The sequence below is a fragment of the Colletotrichum tamarilloi genome, assembly GCF_030869305.1.
Source record: "Colletotrichum tamarilloi strain Tom-12 chromosome Unknown Scaffold_178.1, whole genome shotgun sequence".
In the NCBI taxonomy this organism is placed as follows: domain Eukaryota; kingdom Fungi; phylum Ascomycota; class Sordariomycetes; order Glomerellales; family Glomerellaceae; genus Colletotrichum; species Colletotrichum tamarilloi.
This window is the reverse complement of record NW_026849561.1, coordinates 35,949-57,846: the sequence shown is the minus strand read 5'-3', so window position 1 is coordinate 57,846 and position 21,898 is coordinate 35,949. Positions and strand designations below refer to the sequence as shown.

Below are 21,898 nucleotides of genomic sequence, written 5' to 3'. Positions count from 1 at the left end.
TCCTCGAGAGCCTGACGAAGCTGATCTTCGGTATATTGAGGCATTATATATAGAAGAAGACATGTGCAAAAGATGAGCCCATTTGGACGCGAATTGAAAATGTTGTGATAAAAGGAGGTTGGGGGTGGGCATTGGGTTGTGGTGGATTTTCGCGTTTTTGTGGGTGCCAGAAACAGGGGGGTGCCAGGAAGTGGGTATGTTGACTTAATCAGGTGCAAAAGTCTCTCGAATCACTTTTGGTAGCTCGCTTGTTGCTGTGCTTCCATGTAGAGTACATGTGTATGTATATGTATGCAGTCAACAACTTAGAAACAAATTGCTATTTCGGATCCTCAAGAGAAGCCACATGCACGTCTCACGGTAACTAGATGAGCACTGCACCACTTCACTGATTTCGTTGCAATGATGAGCAATAGGCTACTTAACCCATAACGCCAAACTCGGTAGAGCTCAAACACAAGTCCCATAGTTTACAGAAACACAATCTCCGGTGCTCACAACCCACTGATCCACCTTTTCCAATCCCCATAGAAGAGTGAACATCAGCCGCGCAAATTCATCAACCTCAGCAGCCCGAATTCCTCGGGCCACCAGAGACTGTCCCTTTAGGCTATGCAGAAATAAAGGGTCCTCTTTCCGCGCGGCGGCTTCCCAGCGGGCAGAGGAGGAAGCTTCCCAGAGTTCGCCGCGGAGCGTGATACAGACGTCACCGGCACAGTCATGAGTCCAAGTCTCTTTCAGGCTGGTGTATACCCCCGTAGCCATACTCGTAAGAAGGAAGGTGCGACGGATGGACTCGGAGAGGATGAAGGCTTGATACAAGCTGGTGACTACGTCCGTCTCAATGGTTTGAGTACATGACATCCTCGATAGAAAGTTGGGGAAAACTGGGGACGTCGTTGCATCTAGCGCTGCCGACTCCCACAGCTGGCGGGCCCAGAGACGCAGGGTGTCTATCAAGTTCTCCGCTTTGCTTCTCCGAGGTATTGACGGGGAGAAGAGGCACAAGAGCAGGTGGATCAAAAGAGCCTGAGTGCGCGCTAGGTGTTGCCTTGTCGAGAGAATCGGGAGAAACGGAGCCTCGTCTGCGGAGTTGGCGGCTAAGAGGGTCATGATGTAATTCGACGACACCGCGTCTACCACGTGCTCGTTATCCGGGGTGATGGTTTGTGCTATAGCAATAGCTGCGTATGCATCCTGGATACACTGGGGCATGGTCGTCTCGGAGTAGAGGTGCTGGTGGATGAAGGGATTGCACCCCTTGTGGAGGAAGCGGACGAGCCAAGATTGCAGTCCGCGGATGAAGTTGGTAAAGACTGCGGCTGGCGGAATTGACACCGGCGCTTCGCGTTGGTAGTCGATGGTCCAGGAGGTGGATTGGAGAAACCAGTTCAAGCCTTCCGCGTTGGGGACATCAGGCCTCGAAGCGCTATCGGAGGTGATCTGACTTATGGCGGCGGAGGAGGTGGAGGAAGACGACGTGGCTGTCATCGTCGTTGCGGCGATATTTGCTGCCGGCCCGGGTGCGGATACCGGAGCAAAAAGGGCCTCATCCAGCACGACCCCGATATTGTCGATGTCGCTTCCTGGCCACGAGGCCTCGATATCCCATCCGGATCCCAGTCGCGAGCTGACATGGCTCGATATAGGCGCTTGTCTACTTCGCCGGACAGTGGGATACGTGCAAACGACTTCCTTGTCCAGACACCGTGAGCAGGCCGGGAGACTTTGGTCGCAACGCCTCTTTGCTTCCACACAAGCAAAGCAGGACTTTTGTTTCGATCTGCGGGCCATGGTGAGCTGATGGATTGTTGAAGCCAAACAGGTCACCAGTCCTCTGGTGGTCGAGAAGGCTGAGATATTGGAGGTCTCGAGAGAGGTTGTGTTGTCCGAAACAAGGTTTGGCTACGGGGGCTAAGTCGGACGCGGAGATCTGGCGGAGTTGCCTGCGGAGATGCAACTCTTATTTTCAATCGCGTGCCCACGGGCCAACGAGGCGCGGCCTGACGATTTTGCATGGAACATCGTCCTTGGAAGCCTGACACGTACACTCGACGAATATTTACCTCGATATCCTGCTCTTAAGTTGGCAGTCAGTCCATGTTGTCACTGATGGTCTTTACCTCATAAGCCTCAAGAAGAACATATTGAAGCTTTCCAATGCAACAAGTAGCAAAAGAAATGCAAATTGAGAACTCGGAAGTATCCCATTTGGCAAACCCTTTCTTGTCCGTAATCTAGGCTTACAGTGCCTTGACAACCACGCCATCGACTCCGGGCTGAGCTCAGACTTCAAATACAAGCCTCTCTTCACCCCGTTTGACCCTCCAGGAGTTTGTAGCCTCTAAGAGCTCCGGACACCCCTTAACCAAGAATCCCCACTTCGTAAAGAAGTCCTCGTTTGCCTCCCATGCCTTCCAGTCCCAGGGTTCGCCCCATACAATTAGCGAAGGCTTGTCGCTGAGGTCCTCATCCTTGACCTCCAAGATATCAGCGCATAGTTCGTCGTCGTCCAGATCGCTTTTGGCGAGCCCGACTAGAATGTTGTCCCGCAGTCGGGGGAAAGGAAAAAGATCGATCCAGGGATGGTGAAGGACCGTTCTTTGTAAAGGAGTGGGCTGGAGGGCTGAACTGGCCATGCGTGGTTGAGAGGGCATCAAGGGGCCGTAGGAATTATACGGTGAGATGTAGTCTGCTCGGCACAAGCCTTCTGGAGGAAACCCCATGCAGGAGGCATTGTGAGCGAGGGCGGCTAGAACTCGAAGCCGCACGAGTATATGTAAAGCTTTTGGCCTAGGAGCGTGGAGAGAGTAGTCTTCGTATACTTGCTGTATGCGTGTTCGAGCTAAAGCTTGCCGTCGAGGACACCTGATGAGCTTGCATCCGGCCAATAGCGTAGTCAAAATGCTCTCGTCGTTTCTATAAGCACCTCTGAGGCTGGCGGCTTCAGCTCCAGCCTCGTGCTGTTTGATGGCCGTGTCTCTGACTATTGTGCACATCACGCCCATGTCATCTGATTCTCCTGAATTCGATGATGCCTGGTCGCCCTTTTTTCCATGTCTCCTACCTGGCCAGGGTGAGTTTGTTGGGACTTTGCATCCTTCCGGAGCAGTACTAACGATACGCGCGCTGGTTGAGCTTATTTTGCAACCTCTTTCTTTGCGCTTGATCAGATATGCCAGTCCAATTGTCGCTGGGCTCCCAAATGTCGCAAAGCATCCCGCACGATTACAGGCACAGTTGTTCCTAGGTTTTGAGCAATTCGAGTTGTCGCACAAGTCTAAGTGACTATCGGATGGTGGCAATCACTGAGACGGGGTGCGATGATGAAAGGTGGAAAGGTGGAAAGGAGAAATCGGAAGCCACTGCCGGCGTTTAGAGTTTAGAGTTTCTGGCGTGGGGCCTAAATCCGGCGTCCGATGCCCCGCGATGACTTCATAAGGAAAGGGCATGTTGGAGAAATAGCTACTAGTCCCATCCATGTTGTCTTTCAACGGTGGGACCTAGCTAAGGTATGGTTGGAATAGCCATGTCGGCAAATTCAGTTGTTGAATTCGTAGCAGGATCGTCAGTCAATTTCGTTGGGAAAATGAAATATTCCGCCAAAACCCTGCCAGTTCTGGATGTTCAGTTGTTGGTGCACGACGAGATGAGACTGACTCAGAGGGCGGGTGTTCAGCAATACTGCCCTTTCATCCAAAGCCGCTAGCTGTCAGCCCAACTTTTTCGATCAACTGCAGGCAGCGGCTGTCATCTCATCTGAAATGCAATTTGTCTCACGGTAAATTCTTCTTGGCTGAGGGATGGATGATGGCTGTCATGTTCCTTTGACGCTTGTCCAACCTTACAGCAGGGCTGAGCAGACGATCCGCCCATCATCCAGGGGCTGAAAAGTCAGCAAATTAGCAGATCAAATCCTCATAAATCCGTCTTGGTATGTCGCATTGCTTTTCATTGGACCTTAATCGTTACCTCAAGAAATCCGCAGCACTGCCTTGCCTGCATAGCGCACTCGCACTCGCTTAACGGAATAAAGTGGGTCCCCATGAGCGGCCTCCCGAACGGGGGCCGGGGGACATTGCAGATCTGCGCCGAAGGTCCGTCCGGCGAGAGCTTACATGATCGGAGGCATCACGTTCAAACAAAAATGCGCCATAAAATCAGATAATTGAAAAAGATTTCCGTTATTGAGCTTGGGTAGCTTTTCCCTTCACGCTGGTTCAGAAAGGCCCTTCTCCCGTTACTCTCGACATCGCCAAACCTACACCCGGCAACATCAGCACTAACACCGCAATGGCACGCTCCCTTCGATACCGCGACGGCGTAGCAATCGCCCAAATCATCGTATTCCTAGTTTACCTCGCCTTCGGCATCCTCTTCCGCATCCAAAAGAAAATGGGCTGGCTCGGCATCTCCTTCATCTCCACCATCCGCATCGTCGGCGCCGGCTGCATGCTGGGAACACTCACAAACTCTTCGCGCGCAGTCTGGGCCGCCATCTTTGTCTGCGAATCCCTCGGTCTCGTGCTCTTGACCTTTGTACTGCTTGATCTGCTCAAGAGGGTGTAAGTCCCCGTCTCTATCCAGTGTCCACTGCTTTACAAAAGAGAACACCGACGCTGACACACCACCCACGAAACAGCAACGCCTTCGTCCAGGTCCTGACACAATGGCACTTCCGCATCCCCGAACTAATCTGCTGGGCCGGCCTCGGCATCTCCATCGCAGACTACATCGTCGCAGCCAAAAAGACATCCAACGCCACGGCGCCCGGCACGCTCACGAGGGCGGGTGTAGGCCTCTTTGCCGCGCTCTACTTCTGTGGCGTCCTCCTCTTCGTGCTTCTAGCGAGGGAGTGGAGACGGATTCCGCAGGCAGAGAGGCGGGCCATGGTCGGGTTCGCGGGGTGTTTCCCCTTCATGGTTGTGCGGATCTCGTATACGATTGCCTATGTTAGTACCGGGGAGAGGAGGTTTAGTGCGGTGAGTGGGGATACGACAACGTATCTGTTCATGACGGTCTTGATGGAGTTTGCAGTGCTGGGGTGTGTTGTGTGGACTATTTGGGGGCTGGATAGAGTGTATGAGCAGGTGGAGGCAGTGCGTGGGAAAGATACTGGTGAAGTGGATGATCTCGTCGAGTCTGGAGGGCAGAGATCGAGACACTTGGAAAATTGATAGACAGTAGCTTCCTGCATTTCAATTGAATTCGTCAAACCCACGGGGGACCAGTCAATGAAATGGCTGGTAATGAGCCGCCCATAGGCACGGCGATATCGGATATTGTCAGAGCATATTCACATCTACTGGCAATGGGCAAGCAGACAACGTGTAAAATACTAGCAAGTTAGTTGTTCCTTTTATTTACCTAGCTACATCGAACGCCAGTTGCCAGTGGTAATGAAATAGAAAGTAAAAACCTTTTACCTTGGTCGATTCTTTTGCAAATATGCAACCCTGCCTCGAGGGTCTTGATAACTTTCATTTGAAGCCATGCTGTTAGATCTTTCCAGCCTCTCCACCTGCTACCTCACATCTTGACGCGGAACAAGTACCGAAGACGGACTTGAGCAAGATCGTAAGCAATATACTCGTTGTACATGAGGGATGCGCCTGGAACATTGGTGGGGCCCGGCGTAACGCTCACGTCGGGCTGCGAAATCGTTAGTAATAGATCTTTGCGTTGCAATTGAGGTGCGGCTTGTCCTCACCATCTGGATTCCCTTAAGGTCCGGGTTGACACAGCTAGCATCCTTCCACTTGCTCGGCCCGGTGTTACCCTGACCCCAAGTGGACCACATGCCGCCTGCCTTTGCATCATCGCCCGCGTTATAACTCGCTCTCGTAAGCTTCTGCATTGGGTCACCAAGCTCAGCCTCGCAAAGCAGCAGCAACGCCTGACCCCCTGAGTTATAGGAGGCGCAGTAGTTTGCTGACTTGCTCGACATGTCTGCAAGGTAAATGCCCTTGCCAAACATGTAGCCCGACACGGGGGCCTCAGGAGGGGCGATTCGGAGACCCTGGCTGAGAATACCACCATAGTTGGTGACTCGGGAGCCATGCCACAGCAATCTGCGGTCGGACTTGATGGATGAGAACTCGCTCTTCTCGAAGCGCTCCAGCTCGCCCTGTCGTTCAATCCGGAAGATGTCCTCAATCTTGTAGGTGTGGCCGTGGGTAGAGCCCCTGGATCCATTCAGGTATTCGGCAAGAAGGGTGAACTCGGCGCTCTTGCGGTCAAGGGGAGTCATCTCCTCCATTCCGAGACCCTGGTACTGTCTGTCGGCTTGGTGAACGTCCGTATTCTTGCGATCAACCTTCATAAGGTCCGCTGCGACCTTCATGTCAGACAAACTGTCGAGCAAGTCGACTTCCTTCTTCAGCATAGCACCAGATCCAATGATGGGCGGACGGTTGCGACCAAAGGCGTGGGGTATCAGCGAGTAGTACGAGTTGGACAAGTGCTCAGTCGCAGCCGGGACCGACATGTGGTATTCGGAGTCGGCAAGCGTGCTGTCGTTGAAAAGAGCGGCCAAGTCTTTGAGCACCTGGAAACCTCTTAGAATGGTATTCTTGCTGAGCTTTCCGAGAGGCAGCTTGTTGGCATCGTAGTTCATGGAGGTCATGGCCTCGCGGAAGTATTGCTGGTTGAAGATGAGGCCCATCAAGTCCTGCACCGGTTGAGGAAGGGAGGATTTGACTGGGTCTGCCATCTCGTCGTCGCTGTCGTCCTCTTCCTTCTTGACGTCGCCGGCCGCTCCCTCCTCATCGTCTTCTTCATCGTCGTCCGAGTCTGGCTCGTAGCTACGCTCAACAAAGGCATACTTGCCGGGTTTGGGAGGGTCTGCGCGCTTGGCCCACGCGATACCACTCTTGTCTTTGAACTTCTTGTCGTAGTTCTTCAACGCGTCGTCGAGGCTACCATTGCCGAGGACAGCACACTGGCCGAATTCTCCGACTCTGCCCCAGCGGGTCCACGTTTTGAACGTTTTGCCATCTTGAACAAGCTGCGGGTACGATTAGATGGCGGCTTGGACTAGTACCATCAGTCGGCGTGCACATACCTGAATACGATAGAACTTGTTGTTATTGTTTGAAGCATTCGTTTGGTTCAGAGATGCGTCGTAGATGACACCGTCGGGTGCAATGTAGACGGTTCCCTGGACCTTGCAGCCCTCGTCAAGAGGAACCACGATTCCTTTGGAGGCTGTCTGGGCATCGCCACTTGCAGCCTTCTTTTTCACGTCGGTCTTGTCGTCAGCATCGTCGGCCACGGCCGCAGAACCAGCAGCCTTCTTCTTGCCCTTGACACCGGCGGCAGCCTTCTGCTTCTTGACGTCGGGCTTGGCATCAGCATCACTGTCATTGTCAGACTGAGCATCTGCCTTGACGCGTTTCTTGCTCGCGGCACTGGTCTGGGATGCAGCGCTGACTTGAGACTGCGACTGCGAGCCATTCTGCTGCGAGCCGTTGGACTGCGCTGAAGCTTCATTCTTCTTTGTGGAACCGTTGGTGGCCGCAGCCGGGGCGGCCTTTGCCTTGGTTGTTGTGGTTTTGCCGGGCTCAAAATCGCTCTCGGCGGCCTTGGACCCCTGAGACTCGGACTTCTCGGCCCAATCAAGGGTGACGATGAAGATGCCATTCTTTTGAGCGGAAGCAACTTTGGTGGTTACAGCTTTGAATTCCTCAAGTGTCGTGATAAGGTGAGTAGTCTTCTTGGTAATTGACTTGGCGATGCCGGCACCGAGGGAGGAGAGCCACGACTCGAGATCCGTCCGCTTCTTGTCAAAGGTGCCACTGATGGCAATGACAGTGCCAGCCAATGGCTGGGCCGCAGGGGTGTTGGGAGCAGCGCTTGTAGCTGCTGCAGCTGTTCTCCCGGATCTCCTTGGAGCGGACATTGTGGGCGGGATGTGGAGGTTATGCGGCTATGTATACAGGGGAGCTTGATTGAGGGAAACAGAGCTTGGAAAGTATGACAAGGGTCCCCGTGTTGAGTGACCGAGTCCAATCGATGGTGGTTGTGTGAGATTCTAAGATGGAAAAGAAAGTGAAGATGAAAGACGAAAAGATGAAAGGGAGTCGAGATGATTTATTTCGCTGTGCCTCCTTTGACTTTGGATCAGAAAAACAAGTCAGCTCATTGCCAATTGGAGTTACCTCACCTAGTGCCTTGGGACCTGGGTGGAAGGTGCCGCACGCTTTCAGCTCCTTCTGGACGAACCAACATGGTCCTGCAGGCACCAACGCCGCTGGTGCCTGGCGCACGAGCCACCGCGACTGCTCGAGGTCCTCGCGAGTTCACGTGCCGTCTCAACATCAAGGTACCGCCGTACCACCACTAGGAACGGAGTACTTCACTGTCAACCACTTCTAGGTGCCAATCAAGGTACCTAGATACTTGACGATGTTTCTCCCCTGGAGACGCTTTTCAGTTTTAGAGGAGCTCCTGCCTGGAGCAAGGTATTGGCTTCAAATTGCAGTGTACCTCAAGTTTGCCATCTGAAGTATCCGAATCGACTCCCAAGTCATCAATGGAAGGTGCGCTGCCGGATGGAGTTGCTCCCGTGCCTACGGTGGGAGGGCAGGTGGGTGATGGCCCAAGCTTCTTCCATGTCAATCTTGAATGTCACTGTGGTCGCCCTTGCCAATTGGACGCAGCTTCCATTGCCAGACTGGAGGCACCAAACTTAATGATGCCTTACAGCAGCTTTCCGGCGAACAAGCTCCCTAAAAAGGGCAGACTAGGACAGCCACAAGCCAATCAGCAAGAACAACCCAACGCAGTCTGCGCCGTTGGTCGCACCTTCCAACAGTTGTGCGACGTCCTCATACTGCACGTCACCTTCCAGAACTCGACTACCATTAGGCAGGAACGACCCAGAATGGGTATCGGCATACGGGTACCGACAGGCAACGATCGGATTTGGCAAGGCTGAAGCAGCAACAGCTCCTTCCTGCCCGGCATCTGCAACTAGGTACCTGTCTCGTGTATACTGGTACTGAATTACTTTGAGTTGTGCGAATCTTTCAATCTCGGCCAATTCTTTCCCGCTTCTGACACTTCCGAAAAGCATCAGCAACTCACCTGCGAGTTCCCCGCTTCTGCCTGGATCGTGAAGCTTCGCCCCACCCACTCTGATTCATTGGACTTCCATACTAATCATTACGTCCATCGACCCAACTATCGGGAGCTGCTGGCAGGATAGGTATCATTGCCCTTGGTATTTCTCGCGTCTTTGATTTTCTCTGTTTATTCTCTTTGTTTATTCTCTAGAAAAGAGAATACTCTCTAGAAAAGAGAATACTCAGCTCATCTGTTTTCAGTTTCATTTTCAAATTCGAATCTCTCTACCTTGAACGAAGCAGTGCATCAATACCTTGGCACACTGCCGTCGCCCTCCCACAATGTCACAGCCTACGCCATCGGCATCAGAGCCTTCAATATCAGTCATGGATGCGCCGGCAAACCCTCAGTCCAAATCGCCCTTCAACAAAGTGCCTCTCGAGGTTCTCATTCGCATATCGGATCAATTGTCAACTCCCGACCTGGGAAGCCTTCGTCTGACATGCAGGTCCATAGAGCAGTCCATGTTCAATATGTTCATGAAGGAGTTCTTTGCTCAACGCCAATTCATGCTCACCGAATTCAGCCTACAGACCCTCATCGACATCAGCAAGTCGCGGCTGAGTGATTGTCTCGACTATGTCATCATCGGCCTTAATACATTCACACGCCATTACTTTTCCCCAGGAGAAGAAGCCCAGGAAACCCGCTATCGCGAAGCCCAATCCGATCACCACACCCTGGTCAACAGCGGTCAAGACGTCGCTATGCTGACGGAGGCTTTCAAAAACCTCAAGAACCTCAAAACTGTGGGCATTCGTGACTACCATTCCGCGGGAAGGGGCTTTCGGGATGGCTTCGAGGTCAGCTGGGCGAGTTACGGCGCCACCACACTCCGCCAGGATACCGGAGTAGATCTTCTGCGCATACCTATCGATGAGATGGTCGCCTACACCAACAAAGTCTTCATCACCCTTTTTACCGCACTTGGTCATGCTGGTGCCCGGCCCAGTGCCTTCGAACTGCTCCGCCACCAGCAAGGCGTGCCCTCTGACGACGCTTACAACCTCTTCACCAAATACCTCAAGCCCAAGGTCGTCCCGGTCCTCGAGGGCATCGAGACCTTTATGAGCGTTGTGAACGTAGCGACCGGCCCCTTCCGAGTTACGTCACTCACAGGCAGCGCGGGAACTCAACTACGACGTCGACACGATTATTCCCTGCGTCTCTTCTTGGGTCACATGCCGAACCTCAAGCATCTACGGTTGAACTTTGCGCACCCAGGCCATAACTCTGATGCTGTTGATGAATTCATTGACTGGCTGGGTACACCTGTCCTCGGTGCTCATTCTGAACCGGACGACAACCAGCTGCAGATGCCTCCAGCTCCGGTAGCGTTTCCCCATCTGGAAGAGATCAACTTGGGCTTCGTTGAAGTTGAGCCGAAGCGGCTTCTCCAAGTCGTGCGAAAGCTTGCACCAACACTGAGGAATCTCGAGCTGTGGAAGGTCACGCTCCGCAGCCGTACAGGAGCTGTTCAAGGGGACTATAACGCGAGAGGCGACATTTCCATTATCAACATGTGGGCTCGATTTCTCCAGAGTCTGCGCGACGTCCCCAACCTCGATCTGAAACATATCATGGTCGGTTGTCCTGCTCAGCGCATGTCTATGACGAGCGCCAGGGTATGGGTTCAAGCCACAGACGGGGTGCCGGACAAGACTGTGAGCAGACGCGAGTACACAGGCATCGACTGGAGGCATTTTGTGGGAGACTTGGCTAAGCAAATCATGGTTGATATCCCGCCCGAGCGTAAGCGCAACCCGGAGTCGGACGAAGAAGATGACGAAGATTCGAACGATGGTATGGACGATGACATTGACGATGACATGGACAACGACATTTTGGAAGATGACATAATGGACGCGATCCAAGGTCAGTAGTTACGTGCTGCAACTCCCTTTAGCTCTTGCGAGGCGCCATTCTCAGAGTACTACGATCTAGTCAACGTGGTAGCTGCTTCAGTGGCCGTGGAATAGGATGACGGAGCTGGCGAGGGGTGAATACTACATAATGGCTGACGACTTGATACTCAACCCAGAACAAATGGAGTCAGGAGGCTACTTTCCAGATGAAATTGAGGAAGCGCTGGATGGTCTCGAAGACACGATAGCCTACGAGCAAGGCTTTTACCCGATTGTGTTTCAGTAGACGATGGTATAGGAAACAATTAGGCCTGGGTCGTAATTCTGCTCGACTTTTCTTCCTATGATGACCACTTTTTTTTTTTGGGGGGGGGGGGGGGGCAATTGGAGAATCTTGGTGGCTGAATGGGGAGTCTAGCCATCGAGTTGAAGACTTGAGGTTTCCCGTCTGGTGATGCTGGCCATGTAGTTGCTTCTGGAGGTGTATTACAGTCGGTGTAGAGTCTGGAATTGGGATGAAAGGACCCACCATGTAGATATCTAGGCAGCTGGCCCGCTCAAGGAAGTCAATCAGGGTTGGCATACGGATGGGCATGAAGCGGGCGGTCTTCGGGTCCGTCCCCACCTCAGTCACCAGCCACACACGCCTGTAGACAAGGCGATAAGGTAGTCAAGCCACAAGAACAGGTGGCTTGCACCATGTGGCTCATGCTTCCTAGGCAAATTGGGTTCAAACTCTATCGTCGGCAAAAGCAATCGTTTTTGCCCTTTTTGCATAATCAAGGCAATTCAGCAATCGAGCGATCCTTGAACAGCCCATCGGCTTGCTTATCTCAGGTTAAAACAGGCTCTCGGGGGCGGCTATTTGACGCCATATGAGCTTAATCCATCGTCGTCTTGACTTTGACGGGTAGGCAGTCGGCTGGCGCACTAACGAACATCTCACTTTCACCCACAGACAGCGTGACCAACACTCGACTCAAGACAAGAACGTCTTATCTGCCGATCAGACTCACAGGAGAGGGAACGGAAAAGCAAAGACCACCAATCCACCCACTCAGTTCCTTGGCGGAGATGGCGACTCGCAGATTTCGCCACTACGCCTCGCTCTGTCTGATTATACAGATTGACACTGGGCAGTGAGTTCACTCAGAACGAAAGCGAATTACATCACTGCCACCGTGCCACGCAGAACACTCACCACACAGTATCCGTACGGATACACACCGAGCCTGCTGCCCCTGTGCCCCTGAATGACATACCTCGCCTCCCGAAGACTGGAGCCACGATGGACCAGATTGTGTTTGGTCTGCTCTCTCGGAATCAACCGGCCAAAGTCACATTCGGCACGGGAGCCATGTTTGCTGAACGGGTGGCTGATTTTCTTTCATGCTCTTTGTTTTTTTTTTTTCTGCCCTGGACTGGAGATCCGGTTCATCGCGCCGACGTTTGGCTCGGAAGTGTCGCAGATTTATCGCTGCTGACATCTGTCCCCAGCAGGGTTACTTCAACACCTCGATGCGACTGTCTTGGCAATGAAGCTAAAATACCATGGCCAATTTCATCCATTAAACATCGTGCCGGCGTCAACAGCGCGAAAAGACACGCAGGGAGTTTATCATAGTACGGCGAGATCAAGTGATTGTTTGACCACTCACAGGACCATTCGGCGGAAGCTCTCAAAAAAGAATCAACAGAACTTGGCCGACCATGAAATATTGCGCAATCGTTATCAAATACCAGGCATCTTTGCAGCCGGCCGAGAAAAGCTGATCTCTTGAACTGTTTGACCGTTGGACTGTTTAATAGAACAGTCGTTGGAGGCTCACTCATGCCCATGCAGCGCATTTCGGCCAGAGTCCACAATCCACACCGCGTCGCCGAATATCTCTCTTCGAATATTTTCATATTGGGAATTTGTCCGGCTGGGCGCTCCATGATCCATCAATCATCAGCCCAGGAGGCCAACCAAACAAGCCAAGAACATGCAAGACCAACACTCATCCCGAACCTACCTACAGTCTTACATCGATAATGAGCGCGGGCTGAAGAGTCGCACCCGACGTGGGGCCATCCCGTTGAGCGAGCTCTGAGATGAAGGGGTGCAGCGAATACGCAGCTTGGCAACGCAACGTCCAGGGCCCCCGACGGTGCCCACATCACGCGCAAAAATTGTGCCTATTGTGGTCTTGAGCTCCTCAAATTCCCTTTCGTCCATGCCAACTCCAACGGTCATCCAGTGTCGGGCATATCCCGCCCGGGCTTGGCCCTAGCAGAAAAGATCAAAGGTCATCTCAATTGTCCAAATGCCCAAGAAAGTCAATACTTGTTGGCCTTTATCCGCGGCGACGGACCCATAAGTTTAAACTGATAGAGAAGGTGAACGCCCTGCAACTCCCGGGGCCGCTTAGGACTGCGGACGGGTCTGCTCTTACGAATGCTAGCTAGTCTCTACGGATACTCAGGTACTAACTAGCACGACTAGCAACGGAGCGGCGTAGCACTTGAGAAGCGAAGCAGGCCCGCCGTCTTTCAATCTTCTCAAGACGTGCCAAGACGTTGCCAAGACGCGTACGTGGGGAGCCTCAACCGTCGTTCTCATCGCTCACTGGATCCGGACCTTATTTCTCCATCCTCCGTCCAACATCCCATCCACTTCTTCGCCAGAACGGGCCAAGCAGGCGGAGATGAACCGTAGAGGGGGTGGGATGCGACGATACCTGGCTCGTAAACAAGCTCCCACTGTGCTGGCGACGACCTCGAGATAGCCGCTGGCGTATCTGTCTTTGCAGAGTACTGGGCAGGGCATAGAAGCACATCATATTCCTCTTCGACAGCGGTGGACTTGTCCGACATGGTGCGGGCGGTGCGGGATGAGAAACAAGATGACCATGATGGATCTCTAGTTCCTGGATATTTTCTGCTCTGCCCTTGGCTTCCACTTGGCAATCCTCTGCCTTTCTTCCAACCCCTGATTCCCTGATCTCCCGGCCTCAAGCCCAGTGCTGTTCATTGCTCCAATCTGCAAACCCCTCGTCCTCGCAGTCGCCATGCTCTGCTTGGCTATCCCCATCTGATCATTCTGGTGATGATCAATAAGCGCAACCCCCCCACTGTCGTCCCTAATCACTCCAACTCATCCCAGAACCCCGTCGATGGATCCTTCGTTGCACCGTTGCAACTCCCCCCCCCCCCCCCGTCGGGTGCTCTCCAGCAAACATGGAGGCGCAGACGAACCGGCTTGTATCCGATCTTGGATTAAAAAGAGCTCCCTTCCCCCCAGCCTTAGCCGTCTTTTGAGGAAGCTTGGCGACTCAGATCTGGCTCCTTCATCCGCTTGCTTCTCACTCCTCCTGTCGTGATTTCCGAATCTCGACATAGTCACTCTTTTGAACCTCCCAAAGCAAAGCAAAACCCCTCATACCAAAGTCCATAATGAAGTCCGTCCTCTTCTTCGCGACCGCCGCGGCGGCCGCCGGTCCTTACCTCGCCTGGACCGCCGACTCGTTCACCAAGCACGAGATCGACAACAAGAAGCCGTACCACTACACCAAGGCCGTCCTCTACGACGGCTTCGAGGCCGCCATCGAGCTCACCAAGGATGACGCCCTCGTCGACTGGTACCGCAGCCGTATCGATGATCTCGTCGTCCAGTCCAACGGCAGCATCCTGAACTGGAAGCCCACCACCTACTCCCTGGACGAGTACCGTATCGGCAACAACATCCTCTGGTGGTACGAGCGCACCGGTGAGGAGAAGTACAAGACCGCCGCCAGAACCATCCGCGACCAGCTTGTCGAGCGCCACCCCCGTACCGACGAGGGCGGCTTCTTCCACCGCAGCCCCGACTACGACTACCAGATGTGGCTCGACGGCATCTTCATGGCCGACACCTTCTACGCAAAGTGGACCTCCCTCTTCGACAAGGACAACACCACCGCCTGGAACGACATTGTCAACCAGTTCGAGGTCATTGACAAGCACACCCGCAACTACACCACCGGTCTCCTGTACCACGGCTTCGACGAGAAGATGGAGGCCGTCTGGGCCAACCAGATCACCGGCGCCTCTCCACTCACCTGGTCCCGTGCCGTCGGCTGGTACGCCGTCGCTCTCCTCGAGGTCCTTGAGCTCCTCCCCCGCGGCCACCCCGGCGTCACCACGCTCTCCCGCTTCTTCGTCACCCTCGCCGAGGGCCTGAAGAACGCCCAGGACAGCACCACCGGTGGCTGGTGGCTCATCATGGACAGCCCCTACGTCGGCCGCCCCAAGAACTACATCGAGTCCTCCGCCTCCGCCCTCTTCGTCTTCTCCTGGCTCAAGGGTATCCGCCTCGGCCTCCTTCCCGAGCGCCGCTTCTTCCCCGCCGCCGCCAAGGGCTACCAGGAGCTCACCACCTTTGTCGTCGAGAACGCCAACGGCACCGTCAACTGGAACGGCACCGTTGAGGTCGGCTCCCTCAAGAGCAACGCCAGCTTCGAGTACTACACCTCCGTCCCCATTGCCATGAACGACTACAAGGGCGTCGGCCCCTGGATGTTCGCCTCTTACGAGTGGGAGACCTTCAACCAGACCTCCGCCGGTGGTGGCAGCCGTCCCCGCGGCCCCGGTCGTGGTGGTCCCCGTGGTGGCCCTCGTGGCCCCCGCGGTCCCCGCACCTTCAACCGCCGCTACCACTTTTAAGAGAGTAGAGGTGGAAGTGTCTAGGAGAACCTAAAGACGTGACGGAAGCATACGGTCGATGATATCAAAGAGTCATGGCCCTCAAGCGTGTACATGAATTAAACTTAATTTCTTAATCCCTCCTCTGGGGGCGTCTGTACATTTTTTTCTCCCTCATTTACATGGACATAGATTCGTTTCTCCCTGATTATGTGTTGATCGTCTCCGTAATGCGTGATGTTCTGTCTGTTGTCTGGGTGCCTAGTGTGACAGTTGCCAAGGCAGGTTCTTCAAAGTCTCGTCGATTCTGTAGTCATGTTAGCCAAGTTCTCAAGTACGTCTCCCCGTAGACTCACCTTTTCAACCCTTCGGCCACGATATCCTCCTCCTGCGTATAAACCAACCGAAACCACCCCGGCGCAAGACAATGCTCTTCCCCCGGATGTACAAACACACCCCTCTCAACAAACCTCTCCGCCAACGCAAACTCTCTGTCCCGATCTGACTCATATTCCCCCTCCTCCCACGGCGGCGGCAACCACGGCGAGAGATCAATATACACAAACAACCCAGCATTCGCCTCCACATACCCAACCCCCATCTCCCTCAACCTCCCCGTCACAAATCCATACGCGCCCGCGATGGCTCGCCTCGAACTAGCAATAAACTCATCATGCCACACCCGATCCTCAAACATGGCAGACGCAATCGCGACGGACGGCCCGGCAGGACTATGAAACCTCACCACGCTCGAAAACGCCTCGTGCAGCGCCGCGTTTCTCGACACCAGCGCGCCCAGCCGCAGCCCCGACGACGCAAAGTCCTTGGCCAGGCCGTACTCCACGTGCACCAAGTCCGGGTCGATGATGCCCGCCGGGTCGATAGACAGCACAGACGTGAACTCGGGCATCTCCTCACAAGACCTAAACACGGAAAGCCCATACACCTCATCACTGACGAGATGAATCTTGTGCCTCCCACAAAACCGCATAATCGCCACAAGCGTCTCGCGGGGGTAACACCGTCCCAGCGGATTACTCGGATTCACAATCATCACCGCCCTAACCCTTACCCCCTTCCCCATCTCTCTCCGCACCGCAGCCTCCATCTCCCCAATCACCACGTCCGGCAGGAAACACGTCTCGGGCGTGGTATCGGCATACACGACCTCCACCCCCATCTCGTTCCCGAAATCAAGCTCGAACCGCCCATACACCGGCCTCGGCACCAACACACCCTCACCAGGCGACGCAAGCGCAAACGCGAGAATACACTGCACGGCCGTCGCCCCCGCCGCGACCCTCACATGCACCATGTCCAGCGGCGTATGGGGACTGAACGTGGCATTCAGATGCCCCGCCATCGCGGCGCGGAGACGGGCGCCGCCGGCGGTGCTGTAGCCGTACCCGAAGACGTCGGGCGGGAGCGGGACCGTGGCGGCGAAGGCGGCGACGGCGGGCTGCATGAGGGCGTTGCTTGCGCTGCCAAAGGAGATGAGGCCCGAGGGATTGGTGGAGGCCGAGTAGGTCTGGACGGGGGCGAAGCGCCACGGCCGATGGAGGGCCGAGGCGGTTTTGGCGGCGCGGGGCGAGAGCATCGCGCCTTTGGGGGATGTGGTGCAGGTCATTCGTGTTTGTTTGCGTAAGCGTGGTTTTTGGGAAACGAAAGCCTGGTTGATGGTGAACTATCTCACAAAAAGTCCGAATCAGCTTGGCTTTCCAAGAATGGGTTGTCGAGAGACTTGGGGTTGCTGATGTACTCGGAAGGGCGCCTCGGAGGAATAGATGCCGGCCGAGCGACCGGCATCCGGCGCGGGGAAAGAGAAGGGTTCATGTTTTGCGCACCTCTACGGCCTCTCAGCACCCATCCATGACCGGCCGGCGGGTTCCACTAATGGGCGCTGATGTGTTTCGTTACAACTTGCGCAAAAGCACTCAATTCCCACTCTGAAGCGATGCGTTTGCATACTAAGGTATTTGTGAAGCTTTACCACGTTTCACAATTGCTGCTCTATTCATGAGTCTCATGGGAGAGACGGACTGACTTTGACGGTATGAGTACGTGACATTGCACGGAACTCCGGGCCGGCGGTTGATGCTCAGACGCGGCCCCGCAGCCGGTCTCGGCTCCGGCGTTCGGTCGATAACCCCAGCGTGCTACCAAAGGCCCCTCTCGTGTTACCCTTGTCCTAACGTAAGGTAGTCTTATTCATCAAGCGACTATCTACTAGGAGGCTCGAGTCCTTTCCTCTCTTTGCCTCTCGTCAGTGCTTGGGGAGTGCTGCACCATTTAGTGAAATAAAAAGGGTAAAACAAAATTGTTCATGAATTTTGTTTTTAGCCACCTTTTATACGAGACTGATAAAGGATATCTTTCGTCCACCAGTAATCTTTTTGAATACCGCAAAAAAAGACTGTGAACCTAGACCGCCGAGTCCGGGCAAAAGTTTACTTTCGTCTGAGGAGATGTCCAGAATTATCGTGCTCGCTACGAAGAGATATTTCCAGACTTTTCTGTACCGAAAAATACACTTGAGCCTAATATTCTGGCGCAACTAGGAAGGTTGTATACTCAATCAACTTGTATACCCAAAATCATCAAAAAATGCCAAATTTTTACACTGAAATGGCAGCAGCTATGAACACACGCAGTCTTCCTGGATGTCAGTACCTCTAGAACATAAACACATTAGGAACTTTCAAATCCCGCAGCGCCCAAAGGCTCACCGGGATGCATTCGCCGCCAACAGCAATGGGGAGGCCCCAAATGAAGCCTCCTAGTTGATCCATGCGCACTTTTCGCTTAGTCAAGTAGACGCGACTGGCTGGTCTTCTGGTCTAGGAACACCCTCTAGCTTGCTAAACAGACATATGAGGTCACAAGAAAGAACACGCTGGAGATGCTCACAAGAAGGAGTGCTATTACAGCCAGCTTGTGTACCGAGGAAGCTTGTCACATAAAGGATCTTGCCCTCAACTTCGTATTCTCATACCTACATACATACATCGTGTCTATGTTCTAATGTTCACGCGTCCGAAAGTACGAGAAGAATGACGGGACACAATGAACGACACCTTGCCATGTTCAGCGAAAGATAGTGAGCTTCAACATCATTTTATGCGCAAGAAGCAGTCAGACGTCTAAAGAAATACACGAGGATCTCTCTCGTAAACCAGCGACTTGGCAATATCACGCCAAGGGAGAAGAAGGATGGCCACCGAGGGGTGAAAGAAGCTGTCAGGCTTCAGTTGGGCACTATAGCCATAGCTTAGAAGAGCCCAAATAACACCGGAAGTGGCCACAAGGCGGCCAAGCGGCCAGACGCCTTATACGGAAATGACAACAAACAGTCACACAGCATGCTGACAACGGGGCCGTCAACTGGGCTCATGCCTGCGCACTAGTGTCGGGAGCGCAGATTAAGCCACGATGGCATATGCAGCCCTAATCCCAGTGGCCCATTAGCAGACGGCATTAATGGGAATCCGGCAGGATTGCCTCCAAGGACCAAAGGTCGAGCGTTGGCTGATGGGTCCAACATGTTTGTTGTCACCGGCGCGCTGGTTGAATAGCTTTCCGAGCGTGATATCTACCACGTGTTGATACAACCTGGCCTGGGCAAATACCTGGTTGCTCCCACACAAGAACTACGTTGTATTATCCGTCCAGCTGGATCTTTTCGGGTCAAGTACTCACCGTTTATTGTCCTCCATCTCTGCTAGGCCCAGTTCAAAGGCATGGTACGCACAGCTTATCACAGAAGAAGACCGCCTGGCGGCACCAGGAGGACGGAATACAAGCCGGAAAGGCAGCAGAGACGCAGCGCCTGAGTCGCAGGGACCGATGACGGCTGGGGCTCAATAGGCGGGCGGGAGGCGGGATGCAAGATGGACATGGGGTCAGCGGAGCGAATGGGGGTCTGAGGTTGAGACGAATAAGACTGGTTGACTGGCGAATCTGACGTGCATGGGGATGAGCGATCTGTGGGCGGCCAGAACCGGGATGGAGAGGTATTTTGGTACCATCGATGGTGGCATCGAGGGGTTGGCAGGCGGCAGTGGTACGGGATCAACGTGATACCAGCCTGGCGGCGCAGAGTGGCTGGATCTACCCAGCTACGCGGTAGAGGCCAATTTAGAGGCCCAAAATCCCGCTCTGGTCATTGTTGATGGCACAAAGTGCCTGATTTTTGGAATGAGTGCCCCCGACTTGTTGTCGAGGTGCACCTCGTATGCGAAGCTGGCGAACTTGGTTTGGGCAAGGCGATATAGATTCCAGCGCGACAGCCTCGAAGGACTGCAGGATGTACTTTTTGCAAAACCAACACCGAATAGACCAGCAGTGGTAGTTGACACCTCGTACGGTGAGAATGAAGGCGGCTACTTGCTGGTAGTGGACGAACACAAGATCGTGAAGGTTTTCGTGCGGCGCTGAATGGGTACGAGCAAGTTGTACACGATGCAGCGAGTGCAACGAATGATGTGGTTAGAGAGCTAGAATGCAACCCATCCGGTGCGCGGGTAGATGAGCTGACCGTTTTGCGGTGTGGAATTCGGGTGGCATTCGGGGGACGGTCTGCCGACCTTGTCTGGACAGGTTTGAGGACAACGGCTGGGGCTGGCGGTACCTCAAAAGCTGCTGCAGGAGAGTGGCAGGAAGGACTCAGTCTGGTAGTCGACGATTGGCCCCCTGGAAACGGGAATTGTTGATGGAGATTGGAGAAGGATGTGGTGTAGCAGACGGTGTGGGTTGATGCTGGTTGAAGCTCGCTGGGTTGGTCAAGGGGTGGCCGATTGGGGCCCTGTGATGCGTTGGCATGGCGTGCCCGCTCTCGTGGACGATGCAGATTGGACGGCGGGTGAGCAGGGGGGCGCTGCGCTGTACGGCAGTGTCTCGAGCGGCGGGCAAGCCGTGAGGTAGTCGGGAATGGGCCTCTCTCTGTTGGTGTACTGGAGCATGTAAAACAACAGGACCAAAGGCTATGCATGCCAACTCATCAAGGCGGCCGGAAGCAGAGGTGACTTCTTTTTTCTCCCGAGTTGTTTTATTGCTTTCACTCTGCTTGCCCCTCCCCGGTGCTTGCTTGTGCCGCTGCCGCTGCCGCTGCCGCTGTCGCTGTCGCTCCGTTGACTGGCCCGTCGGTGTGCGTAGTGATTTGTCCGACTTTTGTTGGGGCGACACGAAAGACGCTGATGAGGTGGACGGCATGGCATGGTCAGTCGCTGTAACGGGACTCATGTTGCAGACCGCTTCTCTTCTTGGGTTGACCGTCGCTGACGGGACAGATATGCCGCAACAAAGGTCTCTCGGTGGGCAAGAAGCAAAAGTCGGCGGCAAGTGTCCGGCGGCGGGCGGCGGTGTTCTCTGCACTGCTGCAGGGCAATGCTCGATGCATGCTCGGTATCGCGGGCGAATGATTGCGCAGTACGTATTCTTCAAGTGACAGCTGTGTCCGACGTGGTACGCCGAGCAACGACGTACGAGGGCGGCGGCTCGTGTCGTGGAACAGGCAATAAGGCGAGCGAACATTGACTCGATCGGGTCTGGTCTTGTTGTGCGTGCGTGTGCGTGTGCGCATGCGCAGTGTCGCGAACCTGTGCCTGTGTAGGAAACATCGCGGCCCTCAGGAGCGAGGGTTGCCAACGTTGCCCGGCTAGAAGAAGCTTCTCCCGAGGTGTTGGAAACCTCGACGTAGCGAGTGACTAGATGGAGCTGAAGCAGGGGGAGATGACGATGCTAAAGTCAATCAGAAGCAATGGCGTGCAGTGGCCGTGGTTGGCTATCTTTGTTGGTCTGGCGATCCCGGTCCTGGTTTGAATCTTGAGCTCCAGCTGGATCTAGGGACTTTTATTGGTATTCCTGGCAGTATCCGCCGGAGCTGAGGATATTGGACTAGATGGCTAGGTGGTCCTAGACTCGTAGGTAGGCACCGGCCTGTTGCTTTTATTGGATGTGGTTCGCGTGGCAATGAGAAGAAACAAAAACAATGGCGACGAGTGATACTTGGTAATAGCGTACTCATGACTGTGTACAGTAATAAGAGTGGCGGCGAAAACGACAACGGGGATGGCTTCATCCAAGCAGCCAGGTGCTAGACAGTAAGTTAAGACTGGGTGACTGGGACGGGGGTGTGTTTGGGTGTGCGTTGGCGGGCAACGTCTTTTTCGTCCAATGTTTAGACCCTTTTGACTGTCCCACCTGCACCTTCTCTGATAGACTGATTGAAGCTGGTGCCTCTTTCCCAC

At 54.2% G+C, this 21,898-nt stretch overlaps 9 protein-coding genes across 9 annotated transcripts; 3 read left to right on the top strand and 6 right to left on the bottom strand.

Moving 5' to 3' along the window:
- Positions 1–450: 450 nt before the first annotated feature.
- CTAM01_15801 (uncharacterized protein) lies at positions 451–1,794 on the bottom strand (the record flags this gene model as incomplete). Its single annotated transcript, XM_060531795.1, has 1 exon — positions 451–1,794. The coding sequence occupies one exon, from the start codon at positions 1,792–1,794 to the stop codon at positions 451–453; it is 1,344 nt and encodes a 447-aa protein (XP_060373648.1).
- Positions 1,795–2,285: 491 nt separating this feature from the next.
- Positions 2,286–3,008, bottom strand: CTAM01_15800 (uncharacterized protein; the record flags this gene model as incomplete). The annotated part of the gene is made up of 1 exon (XM_060531794.1): positions 2,286–3,008. One exon carries the CDS (start codon positions 3,006–3,008, stop codon positions 2,286–2,288), a length of 723 nt encoding a protein of 240 aa, XP_060373647.1.
- A 1,285-nt stretch (positions 3,009–4,293) lies between these two features.
- Positions 4,294–5,177, top strand: CTAM01_15799 (uncharacterized protein; the record flags this gene model as incomplete). Its single annotated transcript, XM_060531793.1, has 2 exons — positions 4,294–4,565; positions 4,643–5,177. 2 exons carry the CDS (start codon positions 4,294–4,296, stop codon positions 5,175–5,177), a joined length of 807 nt encoding a protein of 268 aa, XP_060373646.1.
- A 352-nt stretch (positions 5,178–5,529) lies between these two features.
- On the bottom strand, positions 5,530–7,900 carry CTAM01_15798 (uncharacterized protein; the record flags this gene model as incomplete). The annotated part of the gene is made up of 3 exons (XM_060531792.1): positions 5,530–5,652; positions 5,711–7,006; positions 7,064–7,900. The coding sequence occupies 3 exons, from the start codon at positions 7,898–7,900 to the stop codon at positions 5,530–5,532; spliced, it is 2,256 nt and encodes a 751-aa protein (XP_060373645.1).
- A 1,507-nt stretch (positions 7,901–9,407) lies between these two features.
- On the top strand, positions 9,408–11,277 carry CTAM01_15797 (F-box domain-containing protein; the record flags this gene model as incomplete). The annotated part of the gene is made up of 2 exons (XM_060531791.1): positions 9,408–11,001; positions 11,168–11,277. 2 exons carry the CDS (start codon positions 9,408–9,410, stop codon positions 11,275–11,277), a joined length of 1,704 nt encoding a protein of 567 aa, XP_060373644.1.
- Positions 11,278–13,014: 1,737 nt separating this feature from the next.
- On the bottom strand, positions 13,015–13,847 carry CTAM01_15796 (uncharacterized protein; the record flags this gene model as incomplete). The annotated part of the gene is made up of 3 exons (XM_060531790.1): positions 13,015–13,260; positions 13,465–13,528; positions 13,612–13,847. The coding sequence occupies 3 exons, from the start codon at positions 13,845–13,847 to the stop codon at positions 13,015–13,017; spliced, it is 546 nt and encodes a 181-aa protein (XP_060373643.1).
- A 579-nt stretch (positions 13,848–14,426) lies between these two features.
- On the top strand, positions 14,427–15,674 carry CTAM01_15795 (glycosyl hydrolase family 88; the record flags this gene model as incomplete). Its single annotated transcript, XM_060531789.1, has 1 exon — positions 14,427–15,674. One exon carries the CDS (start codon positions 14,427–14,429, stop codon positions 15,672–15,674), a length of 1,248 nt encoding a protein of 415 aa, XP_060373642.1.
- Positions 15,675–15,914: 240 nt separating this feature from the next.
- CTAM01_15794 (1-aminocyclopropane-1-carboxylate synthase) lies at positions 15,915–17,280 on the bottom strand (the record flags this gene model as incomplete). Its single annotated transcript, XM_060531788.1, has 2 exons — positions 15,915–15,960; positions 16,010–17,280. The coding sequence occupies 2 exons, from the start codon at positions 17,278–17,280 to the stop codon at positions 15,915–15,917; spliced, it is 1,317 nt and encodes a 438-aa protein (XP_060373641.1).
- Positions 17,281–20,315: 3,035 nt separating this feature from the next.
- On the bottom strand, positions 20,316–21,182 carry CTAM01_15793 (uncharacterized protein; the record flags this gene model as incomplete). The annotated part of the gene is made up of 1 exon (XM_060531787.1): positions 20,316–21,182. One exon carries the CDS (start codon positions 21,180–21,182, stop codon positions 20,316–20,318), a length of 867 nt encoding a protein of 288 aa, XP_060373640.1.
- Between the last annotated feature and the right edge of the window lie 716 nt (positions 21,183–21,898).